We start from the raw sequence: 18,467 nt of genomic DNA, 5'->3' as shown, positions 1-18,467 counted from the left end.
AGTCATATTTCCAGATGAACACTTACTGGACTGAAGCAGCTCAGCTTTACTTGATTCTAGATATAGAGTGACCACTGATATTTAGATCAGTTTATGTCAGCATCTGCTGTACTGTTATAAACATCTCATTGACTTACACTGGTGGCCAAAATGATTATAACACTAGTATTATCAGCAGCTAAAAATGGCTTTAAGTCAGTTATTTGTATCTTCTGCTGGAGTGTGTCAGTAGGAAATATCAGTTTACATTTCCAAACATTCATTTAGCCATTAATTGTAATAATCCAGTGAGATGTTTGAGATGTGATCTGATCATCATCAGTCTGTCTGGAATGACATGAAGAAACAGAACAAACTGAGACTAAATCCAGAAGAACTGTGTCTCCAAGACGCTTCAAGAAACCTCCTGCAAAGCTGCAGATCTGTTAAAAGTTTTAGGCACTTGTGTAAAAATGCGGTCAAAAATAATGTCATAAATAGATTTTCTTTATCAATTAACTTCTATTAACTAAATGAAATCAACATTTGTTGTGAGCATGCTTTGTGTTTAAAGCAGCTTTTGTCCTCGGTGCTCTTGAGCAGAGTTTCTCAGGAGCTTTGCAGGAGGTTTCTTGAAGCAGAGACACAGTTCTTCTGGATTTAGTCTCAGTTTGTTCTGTTTCTTCGTGTTATTCCAGACAGACTGATGATGATCAGATCAGATCTCAAACATCTCACTGGATTATTACAATTAATGGCTAAATGAATGTTTGGAAATGTAAACTGATATTTCCTACTGACACACTACAGCAGAAGATACAAATAACTGACTTCAACCCAGTTTATAGCTGCTGGAAATACTAGTGTTCTGATCATTTTGGCAACCACTGTACATTACAAGCATCCATATTTCATCACAGAAATATCAGCATCTGCAGCAAATTCATATTTTTGCTCAGTTTGAGTCTCTGAATAAAATTGAACTGTTTTTTTCCTTCATTTTGTCACTGCATCAGATTATATGAGCCATAAAAGCCTGACGATCAGATATGATACTCAACACACTGTGAGTGTTTAGTGTGGTGTGAGTGAGACCTGTCGGCCCTGTGCGCTGACGGCGGCGGGGTTAGCGAGCGTGTGTCGTGGCGTTGCTCCGGTCAGACCGCCGGCGCTCATCAGCCCCATGCGTCCGGCTGGAGGAGCTCCTCGCGGGGGCATCTGGAAGGGCCTCTGGCCCCGTCTGCCCAAACCTGCGCTCACAGATCCAGCTGTGGGCAGAGAGTTGGATCCGTACTGCTGCCACCTGCACACACACGGAGCAAACCACTGATCTAATCACTGATCTATATATAACGACTGGATCGCTCATGGCGTTCTAAACTAGCAACAGACAGTGAAGCCACCAGAAGTGTTTAAACCTTACTAATTATATAATAGTATCCGAAATCAATTCGAATATACAATACAGTACAACGCATCATCTTGGAAGTAAAGTTTCATGTCTTTAAGTCCGTACCATATGTGACCCTGGACCACAAAACCAGTCATAAGGGTCAATTTTGTGAAATTGAGATTTATGCATCATCTGAAAGATGAATAAATAAGCTTTCCATTGATGTATGGTTTGTTAGGATAGGACAATATTTGAAAATCTGGAATCTGAGGGAGCAAAAAAATCTAAATATAATCGCCTTTAAAATTGTTCAAATGAAGATCTTAGCAATGCATATTACTAATCAAAAATGAAGTTCTGATATATTTACGGTAGGAAATTTACTAAATATCTTCATGGAACATGATCTTAATATCCTGATGATTTTTGTCATAAAAGAGAAATGTATAATTTTGATCCATACAATGTATTGTTGGCTATTGCTACAAATATACCTGTGTTACTCATGACTGCTTTTGTGCTGCAGGGTCACTAATAAACTTATAAGGTATGTGTATACAAAGCATAAATCTTTATTCAGATTTCAAAATTAGCACTTTTCAATTGTAACATGTTGAGGATCTCGTCCGTCTGATATTCATCATGTTCATCTGATATTCACTACTGTAATGTATATGAACGTAACCTGTTTACATACTTTTCCATTGTAAGAATGCACAGGGATACTGACTTGTTAGGTGGTTTTCTCATTAAAATCTAACGATTTCCTATTAATTCAATGGGAATACTAGGGAATACAAATACTCAAATTAATAATAAATACAATACACAATACAAATTGCACTCACCCTCTCCGGTAAACGCTGCTGTCCATCACGGTCTTCCGCGGGAAGAGGCGGAGCAACTTCAGAACCTGCTGTTTCCATGACAACAGCCGCTTCTTCTGCGTCTCTGTGAACGCCTGACAAACACACACTCATGATGAGCCTTGAGACGACGACAGCATCGATCCGAGCATCAGTAATGAAGCACGTCTCACCTCGTGTGTCACACATTTCTCTATGAGCTGCAGGTAACAGCTGATGTTCTCCTCATCCGGTCTGGACACCAACAGCTGCGTACAAACTGAACACACAGACAACCTCAACACAAACAGCGCAGATAACTAAAACCAGAAAAACAAAACATTTGAGTTACGTTACATAAATTAACAGTGCAAATCAAATAAAACCTTAAACTTCAACTAAAATAATAATAAATAAAACTAATGATTTAAATAATAAAAAAGACATTTTAAAAAATGACAAACAAAATATATATATATTTTTTTATTTAAATAAAACAATACATTTTTTTTAATCAGCATTAACCTGTTATTTGTGAAAACTACATTTATTTTAGTATCATTGAGATATTATTTTACTATTGTTATTATTATTATTATTATTGATATTAAAGTTTTTATTATTTTGAATTGGTTTTTAATTTTATATTTTCATTATATTCATTTTATTTTATTTTGAATGTGTGTGCGTATGTGTATGTGAGTGTAAGTGTGAGTGTGAGAGTGTAAGTGTGTGTGTGAGAGTGAGAGTGTAAGTGTGTGTGAGAGTGTAAGTGTGTGTGTGAGTGTAAGTGTGTGTGTGCGAGTGTAAGTGTGTGTGTGCGAGTGTAAGTGTGAGTGTGAGTGTAAGTGTGTGTGTGCGAGTGTAAGTGTGAGTGTGAGTGTAAGTGTGTGTGTGCGAGTGTAAGTGTTTGTGAGAGTGTAAGTGAGTGTGAGCGCGTAAGTGTGTGTGTGTGTGTGTGTGTGTGTATGAGCGCATAACTGTAGATAGAAATAACTGTGTGAGAGAGGGTGTGGGTGTGTGTATGTGTGTGTAAGTGTGTGTGTGTGTGTGTGTGCGCGTGAAAGTGTGTGAGTGTGAGCGCATAACTGTGTGTGTGTGTGTGTGTGAGAGAGAGAGTGTGTGTGTGTGTGTGTGTGTGTGTGTGTGTGTGTGTGAGAGAGAGAGGGTGTGTGTGTGTGTGTGTGTGAGAGTGTGAGAGAGAGAGAGAGAGAGGGTGTGTGTGTGAGAGAGAGAGTGTGTGTGTGTGTGTGTGTGAGAGAGAGAGGGTGTGTGTGTGTGTGTGTGAGAGTGTGAGAGAGAGAGAGAGAGAGAGGGTGTGTGAGTGTGAGAGAGAGAGAGTGTGTGTGTGTGTGTGTGTGTATGAGAGTGAGTGTGTAAATGAGTGTGTGCGTGTGTGCGCGTGAGTGTAAATGAGTGTGAGAAAGAGTGTGTGTGAGAAAGTGTGTGTGTGTGCGCTTGAGTGAGTGTGAGAAAGTGTGTGAGAAAGAGTGTGTGTAAATGAGTGTAAGTGAGTGTGTGCAAGTGAGTGTGCGTGTAGTTCGGGAACTCCGGCGTTGTGAGCGCGTAAGTGAGTTTGTGTGTGTGTGTGTGTGTGTGTATGTGCGTGAGTGAGTGAGTGAGTGTGTGAGTGAGACTGTGTCAGTGTTAATTTTGGCAGGCATTTTTGATTTAGTCTTAGTCTTTATCTTGAGACGAAAATGCTTAATAGTCTTAGTCACATTTTAGTCTATCATAGTTTTAGTCTAGTTTTAGTCGACGAAAAGTCATTGCATTTTTGTCAACTTTTGGTCATTACTTTTAGTCAAACTGCAGTTACCAACATTTATTTTGGTAGCTATTTTATATGTAGTATTCAAACAAAAACAGTCATCAATTCTTCTCTCTTTAGACCAAATCAATTAAGCTTAGTTATGAGAAATTTGAATCAAGGATTGAATTTGGAAAAACAAATTAAATTTTCTGAGCGCAGACACTGAAGCATACACACACAGAAAGCGCGTCTCACAGCACGCGAGTACTCTTTCACGTCGCATGAACGGAGAAATACACACAAAATGATGTCGAAATGTCCGTTTTGACGAGTATTCACGTAAACACAGCTGTGAGCGTAAACAGTAGGGAGAACGTGTATCAGTAGGCCTACACTGCATCCGTCACCGTGCATTCGGTTTTAAAGGGATAGCAGCCTAATTCAGTTGCTATTGTCCGAGTCATTGATGTTAATCAACAAAAGAAAGACATACAATCACTCACTGCTCTTGACTGAAAAACTTTAGCAACCCTAAAGATTAATCTATATTTATTTATAGAAATAAATGTCTGCTTGAAAGAATGATAAACAAGTTGTTATAAAGAATGCATAATTAGCCTATATAACCATTGGTATTTCATTCAAAAGAAGACCATATTCTTGTTCTTTATGAGAAGTGGTTTTATTCAAAGGCATGTTGTGTGTCACCGCAGTTAAATTGCAGTCTATCATGATAAAAAACTATATCAAACCTATATAATGAGTTTGGACATTTTAGAGAAATGCTTAATAAATGCACTGTAACTAAACCCATTAGATTTTAGCCGACTAAATTCACTGTAGATTTAGTCCACTAAAACTAGACTAAAACTAAAAACAACTCAGATGACTAAAATATGACAAACTATATGGCATTTTAGTCACGACTAAAACTAAATCAAAATTTGCTGTCAAAATTAACACTGCTCTCAACTTATCCGTCTATAAAGCCTATAAAAATGTGTCTTCATGTATTTCACAACACTTCAGCATGTTATTCTCATTAAGTGAGGGTATTTTTTTAGGATTTTTTACGCAAGCAAAGTCTCTGAGAACCTGACATCTAATAATTCTGGAGACTCCAGGAAGGTTGCAGTTCTGGAACATGGTGGCGCTGGAGACTAAATGTTTGATGGTTTACACCTAATTCTTCACATTAATTCTGAATTATTTTGCAGTTACCGTGTGTCTGATCTTCTCCACCTGTTTTTGTCTAACCCTGCTGTAACCAATGGTCATGTCTTAACTTTACCATTTCTGTATTGCATTAGTTTTGAATATTTCTCATTGGGGATTTAATCATTTTTGACTTTTCAGTTAAATCTCTTTTTTGGCTCATTTTATCTGTAAAAGAAAATGTGCCTAATAATTCTGCACACATGAATATAAGGAGTTTTTCACTTCCAGCCTTCATGGGCAATTATATATCACTTATAAATGATTAATTACAAAATTAATAGTAGTTATTAAGATTGATGTGGTTTGGAATTGGTCAAATGTTCTCGGAAATAAATATGATCAGAATATCAACGTGTCTAATAATTATTCACGCACTGTAAAGATGTGCTCACTTTACACAGAGTGTGCGTGATCGTGTAATCGAAAGTGAAAGTGAACTGCGAGCGCTCATTCAGATGTGATTTCACTTATTAATAGCGTGAAAATGATATACAATATTAGACTGTTTGCGGGAGCGGCACACACACGTTGCGGGAGCGGGCGGTAATGGCCAGACACTCAGCGGAGCGGCTCAAGAAAACTCTAGGCTGCACATCAACACACGCTAAGTTTTTTTTCGCACTACCCCATCTCCACCCCAATTATCTGTGCCGTTTCGTTCTGTGACAGCACATATAGGACAATTTTGAAATAGCGCCATAAACTAAATTTAATTCAAGCACTTTCAAGGACCTATGTTTGTTTTCAAGTACTTTCCAGGCCTTGAATCCATATGTCTGAAATTCAAGTACTTTCAAGAAGCGTGGGAACCCCGCCTATCGCACCTTCACTGACTTTAAGTTAATCGACAATGAATTGTGACTCCCGGGAAAAACGGGACGTCTGGTCACCCACTTCCTAACCCTTCGGTTTCAGATCGCTAGTTCGCGTTTTGGTAGCCTATCCGTCCACCGCGGCTGCCATGCAAACGCACCTTATCCAATGACAGAGACGCACATTTTGAAAGACAAGACAGTTAACTTAGCCTATAGGATGTATTTTGAATGTCCGGTAGTCCTCAAATAACATTTTAGTCCCGTCTCGTCTTGTTAACGAAGATGTGGCATAAATTTCGTCATAGTTTTTATCATCAGATATTAGTTTTAGCTCGTCAACGTCTCGTCTTAGTCACAGAAAAACGGTTCGTTGACATCGTCGTCTTCGTCAACGAAATTAACACTGGACTGTGTGCGTGTGTGTGTGTGTGAGTGAGTGAGTACGTGTGTGTGTGTGTGTGTGCGTGTACCTTTCCCCATCACACGCGTGAACTGTCCGGCGATGTCTCCGTCACTGATGGGTGCAGACGGTGATTCTCCGTCACACGCTGGAGGATTATGGGTCTGGAAGCCTTCGCTCTCCTTCTCTTCCCCGGGATTGGCTGCTTTATCGGCAGGTGTAACTCCAGGCTCCACCTCCTTATGGGCAGCAGTGGGCGGGGCATAAACTTTGATTGGCGTGATGATGATCTGCTGAAGCTCTTGTAAAGCATTCCGAACGTTCCCGCCTTCCAGAATATCCTGAGATCAACAACACAATCTACGATAAGCAGACGGTTCAAGACGTGCAGAACACAAACCAATGCAGATGATTGATTGATCGTTTACCTTTTCAAGAGATTTGAGGACGCTCTGTCGTTCTCTGAGCTTATGTATGCTCAGAGCGATCTTATGTCGAGCTCCTTTCGTCACGTTCTGAAACAAACACCAAAAATAATTAACGCTGAGAGTCTGATTAAGCAGCTGAATGTTAAATGTGGCACAAACTGCTACAGTATCTCATGATTCTTGGAATATTTTCTTCACAGAAGCTCCTCGGGCTGCACAATAACAGGTGAACTAATAAATCACAATTATTTCGCTCAAGAATTCTTATTAATCACGAATGTTTTCATTTGAGAAATTTTTCACATCGTATTAGAATTACAGCACTTTCACGTAAACAAATTAAGAGAACGCCAACTCACGCCCAAGGTTTATTCACCTTATTTCTCTACATCATTAAAACTGGTAATCTTAACGCTTTTCTATTAACCCTCAACGCATCCGTTTTGACCCAGAAGAGACATTTTTAATTTTTTTTTTAAATGCATAGTTTAGTAAGAGACTGAAACTTTGCAAATGCTTCCCTTAAAATACACATTAATTCATTAAGGTTTTTATGGAGTATGTATGGAGCAGCATTATGTGACAAAAGTATTTTTTGTAAATTTATCTATGAAGTTATATTAGTGTCTTTGGTAAAGTATATTTCGCCTTTTGCCCATTCCTCACACACTTCTGGGCCTGAATTTTGTTGATAATCAAATGTGCGCCTATTGACGAGCAATTCCAATGTGAAAAAAATTATCGCTTTTTTTATTTGAAAGTGAAAGTTTATGCAAGTAAAATTAATTAATTTAGTTTGAAAACTTATAATAGTACTATTTATGTTGTTTTGTTGAAAATAAATATTTGGGTTTGATAAATTTGGACTCTTTTTGAGCAACAGCCGTAATCAACATCAGGAATTGTTAATTTTTTGTGTAATTATTGTAATTAATATTAGGAATCTGCATTACTTTTTCTGGCGTGGCTCATTAGTTATTTCAAAGAATTTCTCAATTGAACCACTTCACTTGTGCACCAATGAGAATGTGTGGTGGGCGGGGCTTTGAGGTCACATGAGCCGATCAGGGCGGAGCTTACCTGCGACTCCAAGTGCTGCTCTGTGAGAATCATCATTTCTTCATACGTCATCTGAGAAAAGAGCGATGCGTATTTATGCAGACGGAGACTCTTCAGCCAGGCCGGCACGTCTGCAGGAGAAACACACACACACACACACACAGACACACACACACACAGAAGGTGAAGTGTCAGAAATAGTGCTAGGCCTGTTGCAATAATCAATATATTTACTTGTCGCACAATACATGCATATGACCTCAAGAGTTTTTTGGTGATGCAATATATTGCCCATTATATTCACATAAAAATTAAATGTCACCATGTTGTTTACATTCCACTTGCACCGGTGTCTTCTCGTACATAACGTGGCGTAGTCATAAGCTGCTAGTTCAGATTTAAAAACAGCTTCTACAGAAAGACTTTCATCTGCAGACTTGGCCTTGTTTAGGGATCTGACGGAGATCTGACTGCTAAGTAGAGATTGTGTTTTTCAGCAATAGTGTGCACCCTTAAATGTACAGAGAAAAGGTCAGGGAAAAATCTCCAAACAAGTTCTTTGTGCATTTTTCTTTTTTCTACTTGTTACTTTGCACTTTTTGTTAGAAAATGTTTATTTACTATTTATTCAAGGTTTCTAATATTTGGATCATTTCCATTATCTAAATGTTCTTAAGAATGAAGTTTGTTGTCATGTGAAGTTGCATTATTATGCTGTTATATTATGATTATATATTCAGTGGCATAAAATGGTCTTAAAATGACAATAATATCTCTTATCGCAACTATTTTGGGGTAATATGACAGGCCTAAATAGGGCTGGGCCATATGGCCAAAAACATTATCACGATTTTTTTCATATCAGCCGATATCAATAATTATCTCGATAAATGACAAATCTTTATTTATTTCAAGTTTAAAGCCAGATTATTGCTCCAAAGTGAAAGTTGTAGAAATAACTTCCCTTAAAATAAATATCTTGATAGAAAATGTAATTTCTTAGTTTCTGCATATTCTGAGTGATATTGTTTGAAATCAAGAAACCGGTTTGTGTTGCCTGATAATATTAATATTGCTTTTTTGCACATTTGATAGTAGTAGCTTGAGATAGGATGCAGATGTAATGTATGGTGTTTAGTTCCTTAAATGAACCTGTTTTTGAACGAATCGAGTGAAGCAATGATTCAACGGTCCATTCAGATGGACTCACTTGTTTCATTTCTAATTGAATCAGCTGTTGTGAATGAGTTGTTTGATTTGAATAATTGAATAAATAATTTATTAAAACGGAATTGCTGCCACCTACTGGTGGTTTTATTGTTTTATTTATCCATGACAGGCTTAAACCAGCCAAGGTGCCAACACAAAAACACATGCAGCAATATTGACCACAATTCCTCCATTTCAGGCCCCAGAGGGGAAAAGGCTAATAAATAATACTTCATTTAATAAGGCTGCTTTTTCATTAAATAAAACCCTTTTTAAAATGAGACCAAAAAAATCTGACTTGGGAACATGGGTCGCAGCTCTTCATTTTGAACTCCCAAAGTGCATTAGACAGAATAATTTAACTTTGCAAAAATGCACAAAATTTTCATTTGACTTTTTACTTAAATTCTTCATTTGTTCTTTTTTTTTTTAAATATATAAATATCGCAATAAATATTGTATCGTCAACTTCATATTGCGATATTATCATATCGTGAGATTTTGACATCGTTACATCCCTATTAGCAGCGTTTAATAGAGCGGCACGGTTCTGAATAAATTGAAAATCACGATTTTTTGGTCTCGAATAGAGATCACAATTCTCCTATGATTCTGAACTAAAAAAAAATTGTGTGACAAAATATTTTTTGCTCCAGTCTACTTAAGCGTTTAATTAATTTGAATGAATTATTAAACAATTTAATATATACATCAATTGTTAATATTAAAATGATGAAAAAGTGGTTTGGATGAATGATTCAATGACTCACTCATAAATACTTCACTTGTTTCATTACTGGATGAATCAGTGTTTCTGAACGAATCTCTTGAATGAATGATTCAATGACAAATACATTTTTTACAGTCACTTGTCGCCATCTAGTGGACAAACAATGCAATCAACACAAACATTATTTGAAGCGCCAATTACTTTTGATTGCTACCGTAGACATCAGTGTTTATATCCGAACTATACACTTTTATTCCAGTATTTCTGTGATCATATGAGTGACTAAGACGGAAATAATACAGTGTTGTTGAAACGACTGTTTCTTACCTAAACATGTCCGCTCTCTTTGTCAGCACAAACACAGATCTGAATATGATTCTCTCAAAGCTTTAACAGACACAGGTGACTCGATGTCATTGAGAAATAAAATCACGTAGGTGTTTGAATTGAGATCGCGATCTTTTAACGATTACTCGTACAGCTCTACGGTTTTGTTCCACTTTGAGCATAAACATTATAGACTCTTCATACTGTTTTAATCGAGGAAAATGATATCGCGATAATAATCGTTATCTATTTATCGCCCAGCCCCAATCAGAAAACTAGCGCCGTCCGTGTCCTATACTGTAAAGCTGCTCTGACACGATCTGAATTGTAAAAAGCGCTATATAAATAAGTGACTTGAGCGTGTGATGAGACTGGTCACCTTTCATCCCGCTGCCGTCCTCCTGGAAAGTGTTGCGCGAGTTGCTCTGTTCCTCCGTCTGTTCGCTGCCTGATGAAGCTACGCTGCTCTGCGGCGACAGAGGGGCGTGTTCTGCTCCGGACACGCCCTGACACCCGCCCCCCTCCTCCTGGCTCAGCCAATCAGAGCTAGAGGCCAGCTGATTGGCGGGTGTGAGAGACATGGAGGGCTTCATTGAGCTCGGCTGCACCTGACCAGTCAGTCCTGTGGAGCGATTATTACAGATATTACATCCAAACTAAACACTGACTGCTGCAGACTGTTCCAGCTCTCTGTGTTTCTGATGTGCACTTTGGTCCTTTTCAGGGCGTTTAGGTTTTCACCAATCAGATTTCTGAAAGCTTCGTTTACATGCATGATAAAAATATGCATGTTTAGATGTGCATTACATCTAAACTGAAGCGCATTTGCAGTGCATCAGTTGCTACATTCAACAATGGAGAAACTATAATTAAGTGTTGAAAATGATGAACAAGCTTTAAATGTCTCGCTGCAGAACAATCCAGATTCAATTTGTTAGAAAAACAAGTGTTTTTGTTTAAATGCAATTGCAAGTTTATTTTACAATTCTGACATCTTCCTCGCAAGTCTGAGTTTCTCTCTCACCGTTCTGGCCTTTAAACAGTGGTAAAATATCTGTTTAGGAGTCTTAAGCCCCGTTCACACTATGAACAATAACTATAAAGATAACGATATTAGCGTCCACACCCGCAGACGATATCGAGCGCTTATTCTAAATGTTAGAAGCAAGTTTTAGTGTTAAATAGTTTTCATAGGTTAATAGTACTCAGGGTCTGCACTCAGTTTGGGGTTTTCCTGTTATACGGTATTTTAGAGCGAACAGTGGAGGTGCAACAATACACTTTCCCACGGTTCAATAAATACCTCGGTTTTTCAAGCACAGTTTACAGTTTAGTTATTTTTTGCTATTTTTAAATGCCATTTAAAATAAAATAAAATAAAAAAAACTTCAGTACACTTCAGTATACTGTAGAAAAACATAGATTATCATATGTCTACTTCAACTTTCTTTTATGTTTATCACCATTATTTAATGCTATAAACACATGTAATGTCTGTTTGGTTCATGCTGGACGCCAGAGGGCGCCCTCGCGCAGAAAATCCACTTATGCGTCACAGAAGCCACAGAGCTCATGACGCTCCAGGAAATCCCTAATATGGACAATATCACTGTAGCTGCATAAGAGAAGACAAAAACACTTTGAAGGATGACATTCAAAGAGAACATAAGACAATAAACACTACTGCGACACTGTTTATCTGTGTTCTTAAAACCACCTCGGGTATTTTAATTAAATATATTTATAATCCATTGTTAATTGACATAGCCTTTATTACAGTACAGAATATATTTCTGCATCATTCTGTGATCAGAAGCCACAGGACGGAAGCTGTTTCTAACATTCGTCTGATGTTGTGGAGTAAAAACAAGTTATAATGTTCTTTTTTGTTGGTTTAGAAGCGTTCCGCATTTCAAGTCATTACAAGGGAAGATGCTCGGCGTGTGTTGCTTTTTCAGATTTATGCATTTCCTCATCTCACAGACTCAGCTTGGAGACAAATAAAACACATGGAAATATTTAAAAGCAAAACACCCACACATGCTCTGATTGGTTGAATTCATCTTTTTCTGTTGCTTGTTTTGAGTACTGCGCGTGACATCATACCAGCGTACTTTGAGGTCAAAATGCGTATCCGCTATGCAAAATGCCTACATGTTGGCAGGTCTGAGTTTATCATGATTAGATTAGGATTTATTTGTAATATGTACGGTGGCTGAGAAGTGCAAAACAAAATTCTGAAAACAAAATAAATTACAAAATGCAAATACAAATCTAAAACAAACAAAAAAAACTATTCAGAAAACACAACAAATGCCTGTTTTTTGGGGTTTTTTTTGCATTTCCATTTGCTCAAATAGCAAAAGACAATTGCCACGACAGTGTTTTCATGATAGTTTTACCCATAGACGCTGTATTAGAAACACCCTCACGTTAGCATTAACTAGTTTTTTTGTAATCTGACTCAAAAAGTAATATAGCCTAATATAAAATACAGTGTTGTAGATGTACACGCATATTTTTTTATTCCATAGTAAGGGCAATTCATACATTTTAAACTGAGCTACTTTAATACCATCTCTGAACTTCCTACCGCTACTCTGCTGTTCTTCCTGAATACCTTGATTGACAGCTGTCTCGTCCAATCAGTGGTGAGTAATCTATTCTCAAACCAACAGCTCCGTCTCAAACTGTACCTACCTCTTCCGGTTTGTCTGATTTGTCCTTGTGTTTTCTGATTTGTTATTATTAATGATTTCAGAATTGTTGTTATGTTTTCTGAATTGTTATTTTGTTTTTTAGATTTGCGATTTGTTTTGCACTTCTCAGCCACCGTAAATGTGTGACCCTGGAGCACAAACCCAGTCATAAGGGTCAATTTTGTGAAATTGAGATTTCTACATCATCTGAAAGCTGAATAAATAAGCTTTCCATTGATGTATGGTTTGTTATGATAGGACAATATTTGGCTGAGATACAACTATTAGAAAATCTGGAATCTGAGGGAGCAAAAAAATCTAAATATTGAGAAAATCTCCTTTAAAGTTGTTCAAATGAAGTTCTTAGCAATGCATATTACTAATCAAAAATGAAGTTTTGATATATTTACGCAAGGAAACTTATAAAATATCTTCATGGAACATGATCTTAATATCCTAATGATTTTTGTCATAAAAGAGAAATGTATAATTTTGATCCATACAATGTATTGTTGGCTATTGCTACAGATATACCTGTGTTACTCATGACTGCTTTTGTGCTGCAGGGACACATATAGTGAAGTAAAGGCAGGCGTCAGATGGACAGCTCATTACCTGTGCTGCTGTTGACAGGTGAGGTCACTCCTCCCGATCCAGGGAACGCCATGTGTCCGTTCTGTCCGTATGCCGGCTCCAGGGCCTCGGCGGAGCAGGGCCACTCGTCGGAGCCCTGTCGGGTGTGATGGTACGGAGGCGGCCGCGAGGACAGGTGCTCCTCCAGGTGATTGAGCCACATGGCTAGAGAGTTGCGGTCGTCGAGGGTGGTGGCGGGGTGGATGAGGGCGTAGGACAGCAGCTGGCGACTCTCCTCCACGAACAGGCTGCTCTCGATGGTGTGGCTCAGGACCTTCTGCAGCAGGTTCATGTATTCACACTTGGCTTCGCTGTTGCGTGGCTGCAGCAGGGGCAGATGGGATAGCAGGAGCGACACAGCCTTCTCCTTCGGCTCCTGCTGCCACTGACTGACCACGGCTGGAGAGACGAGAAGGAGATTCCACTTTCATTCCACTTTTATAATAAGCGATGTTCAGATGTTAAAAAGTTCTGTTTGATTTAAACTTGGACCCTTTTAAAGGGAAAGTTCACTAGGGTTGGGAATCAAAAATCAATTCCAATTCCAGAATCAGATACTTAAGGTCAGGAATCGGATATTTGTTGTAAAATTTAAATTTCATATTAAATTTCGTATTTTCATGATAATTAAGTATATTTATAGGCCAGTGTTAATCAACGTAGCCTTTATTACAGTATAGAATATATTCTCTGCCTCATTCTGTAATATGAAGCCACACCAGGTCAGAAAATGAAGTTATTCAAACTCTCGACTGATGCTGGAGTAAAACCATGCTATTACATGTGCACTTTTGTTGTATAACAGGTTAATAAATGCTTCTCGTTATGTTTGGCATGTTGCTTGTTTAGATGCACGTTAAAAGAAACTCAAACTCTCAGCACTTGCAGAGATTGAGCAGCCTTTACAACTGATGCTGTGCATATATTTATTTCATTAAAAATCGCAGCCTTTGCGATTCAATAATCGTATTAAGCTAAATGGAGATTTCAGTTCAATTTCGATGAATTGTTCAGCCCTACTTCATATTTTCAGTGTGCATCTCCAGTAAATGCATCTTGATTTAAAGATGTTTAGATATTTGTACTGAAAAACAAGACAGAAATAATACATTTTTTGCAGTGCATGGCACATTTAATGCAATGACTTTATGAATTTAAGACATTCAGCTCTGATTTAAAGCCTTCGTTTGCGGAACAGTGAATGAAGACATTTAAATTGCCGTGCTGCATCACAGGTAGAACAAGTATCGCACATAAATGACATCAGTCTGTACAGTACGTATGAGCTCAAGTTCATGAACAAATCTAATCACTGTACAGTAGAGCTGCACGATTCTGGATAAATTGAGAATCACAATTTTTGTCGCAAACAGAAATCACAATTCTGAACAAAATCATTTGTGACAAAATATTAATTGCTGCAGTTTATTTAAGTGTTTATTTTGTGTGTTTTTATATATACTTTTTTTTTAATAAATAAATTTTTTTATATTAACATTTTGAAAAAGTGGTTTGAATGAATGATTCAATGACTCACTCATAAATACTTCACTTGTTTCATTACTGGATGAATCAGTGTTTCTGAACAAATCTCTTGAATTAATGATTCAATGACAAATACATTTTTTACAGTCACTTGTCGCCACCTAGTGGACAAACAATGCAATCAACAAATTGTGTTTAAATCCAAACAATAAACTTTTATTCCAGTATTTCTGTGATCATATTAATCACTGTAAGGCAGATATAATACTGTGTTGTTGAAAAGACTGTTTGTGAAGCTGTTTCTTACCTAAACACGTCTGCTCTCTTTGTCAGCACAAACACAGATCTGAACCTGTATGATTTTTTTTCAAAGGTTTAATAGACAGGTGAATCGTTGTCATTTAGGAATTACATTGATTGGGTGTTTTTCAATCCAGATCGCAATCTTTTAACGATTAATCGTGCAGCTCTACTGTACAGACAGTGACTTGTAAAGTTATTTCATATAGTGTGTTTTTAAGCCATTTGTGGAGTTTGACAGACCCTGGTCACTGCCTGCTTTGTAGTGATGAAATGATTTGTGGATGAACTAGCCCTTTAAAAAGAACAGTGCTCAAGCATGTCGGTGCGGATGCTGCTGGTTTTACCTGCATTGTTGGCTTCTGCCTCCAGTATGTGTATCTCGGTGCAGTCGGCCAGCCAGTGGTCCAGACAGATGTGCAGGAACCGGGCCTGCGTCCGAGAGACACGCTTCAGCAGAGACAACAGCGCCACCGTCTGCTCACACTCGTTCCAGCCCTTAAACCAGTCCGTCAGAATCCCCACTTGGTCCCGGAACATCATGGCGAGTGTCTTCAGCGTCGGGGGTGGGGCTTGAGGGAGGGCGGGGCTTGTATTAACTAGGGGCAGGGTTACAGGCGGTGCTCCAGTCCACTCAGAGACGCACCGAAAAGCCCTCACATGGTTCTGGAGCGTGGTGGACGCCGGCCAGGCATGGGTCAGTGTTCGGGCTCAGGGGTCAAAGGTCACGGGCAGATACAAACGCAGACGTGACTAGAGCATCTTCACGCACACACGGATGCCGGCAGCTGCACACAGAGCAAACGCATGTTAAACAAAGCACACAAACACTCATTCATCCCTCTTTCTGTGTCAGATTATCACAGAGCTGCACATAATCAGATTCCCACCATCCTGCAGACCACAGCAACTCTCAGCACGGATTACACCCATCACACGCTACTAACAACCACCGCCAGACCGGGGAAATAATTACAAACGAGTACATACAGTCAGAAGAGGCATACGTGTAGACAGATGGTGTAAAACCAGGGTAAATTAATAAGAAATGAGTATGTGTATGAAGAAGGGTAAAGTCAGATGGTGTAAAATCACAGACGAGGTGTAAAATCAGGGTAAATTAACAAAATTAATAAATATAGTCAGATGAAGGTAAAAATCTGTCAGATTAGGTGTAAAATCAAGGTAATTTTTTTTTTTAAGTAGGCCTAAATGCAGTTAGAAGAGGCATGCGTTTAGACAGATGGTGTTAAATCAGGGTGAATTGACATGAAATGAATAGACAGTCAGATGAGGGTAAAATACAGTCAGATCAGATGACATGTAAAATACAGTCAGATGAGATGAGGTGTAAAATACAGTCAGGTGAGGCGTAAAATACAGTCAGATCAAATTAGGTGTAAAATACAGTCAGATGAGGTGTAAAATACAGTCAGATCAGATTAGGTGTAAAATACAGTCAGATGAGATGAGGTGTAAAATACAGTCAGATGAGGGGTAAATACAGTCAGATGAGATGAGGGGTAAATACAGTCAGATGAGATGAGGTGTAAAATACAGTCAGATGAGGGTAAAATACAGTCAGGTGAGGTGAAAAATACAGTCAGATGAGATGAGGTGTAAAATACAGTCAGATGAGATGAGGTGTAAAATACAGTCAGGTGAGGTGTAAAATACAGTCAGGTGAGGGTAAAATACAGTCAGGTGAGGTGAAAAATACAGTCAGATGAGATGAGGTGTAAAATACAGTCAGATGAGGGTAAAATACAGTCAGGTGAGGTGAAAAATACAGTCAGATGAGATGAGGTGTAAAATACAGTCAGATGAGATGAGGTGTAAAATACAGTCAGGTGAGGTGTAAAATACAGTCAGGTGAGGGTAAAATACAGTCAGGTGAGGTGAAAAATACAGTCAGATGAGATGAGGTGTAAAATACAGTCAGATGAGATGTAAAATACAGTCAGGTTAGGTGTAAAATACAGTCAGATGAGGTGTAAAATACAGTCAGGTGAGGTGTAAAATACAGTCAGGTGAGGTGTAAAATACAGTCAGGTGAGGTGTAAAATACAGTCAGATCAGATGAGGTGTAAAATGCAGTTAGAGGAGGGGTAAAATACAGTCAGATGAGGTGTAAAATACAGTCAAATGAGGGGTAAAATACAGTCAGATGAGATGTAAAATACAGTCAGATGAGGGTAAAATACAGTCAGGTGAGGGTAAAATACAGTCAGGTGAGGTGTAAAATACAGTCAGGTGAGGTGTAAAATACAGTCAGATCAGATGAGGTGTAAAATGCAGTTAGAGGAGGGGTAAAATACAGTCAGATGAGGGGTAAAATACAGTCAGATGAGGGGTAAAATACAGTCAGATGAGGATAAAATACAGTCCAGTGTTTCCGCTACATTCATTCTGCCGTGGCGGCCCGCCACACCAAAAATCATCCCCGCCACGGCTGCAGCTTTTCAGTGACGTCACTCGATTCATTTACAGTCTGGTAATTTATAGTGGAGGAGACATTAGTCACACACTAATTATTAAAATGTGAGTATAATATAGAGCAAACTTAAGTGTAATCATAGTAGTGGTGTACGTTATGTGTAACAATTAGATTCAACCTCCAACATTACACAGTAGCTGTGAAACTGATCGCAGTTGATCCGTGGTCCGTTCGGACCAGACCTCAAGGTTCGGTTCGCATGTGATTAACAGACTAATTGCAAAAAATGAACCATCATAGAGTGAACGTTTATCATTTGTATGCGTTTTATCTTGCCAATTTACACATTGGAGTGATTTTAAGCCATTCCAGCGCAAGACGAGGCGAACAGAACTTATTTCACTGTCCGTGCGCTGATTTCTGTGACCACAGCTGCCAGACACGGCGCCCGCGCACAGATTTTTGAGCGCGCACGAACACCGAGTTCATTCTTCATTCGCATTTCCTTGTGTTTGAACAGACGCATACATACAGAATTATGTGAAAATGGACGTCTCAACAATCATTCTCGATAACGCAGTCACTCATCTTCAGTGAACGAAAACAAGTTAGAAAGAAATAGCATGTGTATCATTATATTGGATCCGTGCATTCGGGCTTAAAGGGACAGCTGCCTATAAACACATGCTGTTATATATGACGGAAGAAAAGGGGCATGGTCCACGGGAAAATCATTGTGTCATTGTGACAGTCAGTC

The 18,467-nt window shown here is 38.6% G+C and overlaps 1 protein-coding gene across 3 annotated transcripts in view; it reads right to left on the bottom strand.

The window, feature by feature from the left end:
• Positions 1-18,467, bottom strand: part of LOC306851578 (protein Smaug homolog 2-like) — a 28,235-nt gene that overhangs the window by 7,239 nt on the left and 2,529 nt on the right. For all 3 annotated transcript variants that reach the window (XR_013782518.1, XM_079387924.1, XM_079387925.1), the window contains exons 2-10: positions 15,621-16,061; positions 13,471-13,887; positions 10,536-10,778; positions 7,912-8,021; positions 6,832-6,918; positions 6,474-6,744; positions 2,412-2,497; positions 2,221-2,333; positions 1,075-1,282 (exon numbers count right to left, since the gene is read on the bottom strand). Coding sequence is in view for 2 of the 3 variants with exons in the window: in XM_079387924.1 (XP_079244050.1) it covers positions 1,075-1,282; positions 2,221-2,333; positions 2,412-2,497; positions 6,474-6,744; positions 6,832-6,918; positions 7,912-8,021; positions 10,536-10,778; positions 13,471-13,887; positions 15,621-15,816 (1,731 nt within the window). In the remaining variant the exon portion in view is untranslated. The remainder of the gene's footprint in view (positions 1-1,074; positions 1,283-2,220; positions 2,334-2,411; positions 2,498-6,473; positions 6,745-6,831; positions 6,919-7,911; positions 8,022-10,535; positions 10,779-13,470; positions 13,888-15,620; positions 16,062-18,467) is intronic.

The sequence above is a fragment of the Barbus barbus genome (assembly GCF_936440315.1).
Source record: "Barbus barbus genome assembly, chromosome: 31".
Classification (NCBI taxonomy): Eukaryota; Metazoa; Chordata; class Actinopteri; order Cypriniformes; family Cyprinidae; genus Barbus; species Barbus barbus.
This window is presented reverse-complemented; position numbering and strand designations above follow the sequence as displayed.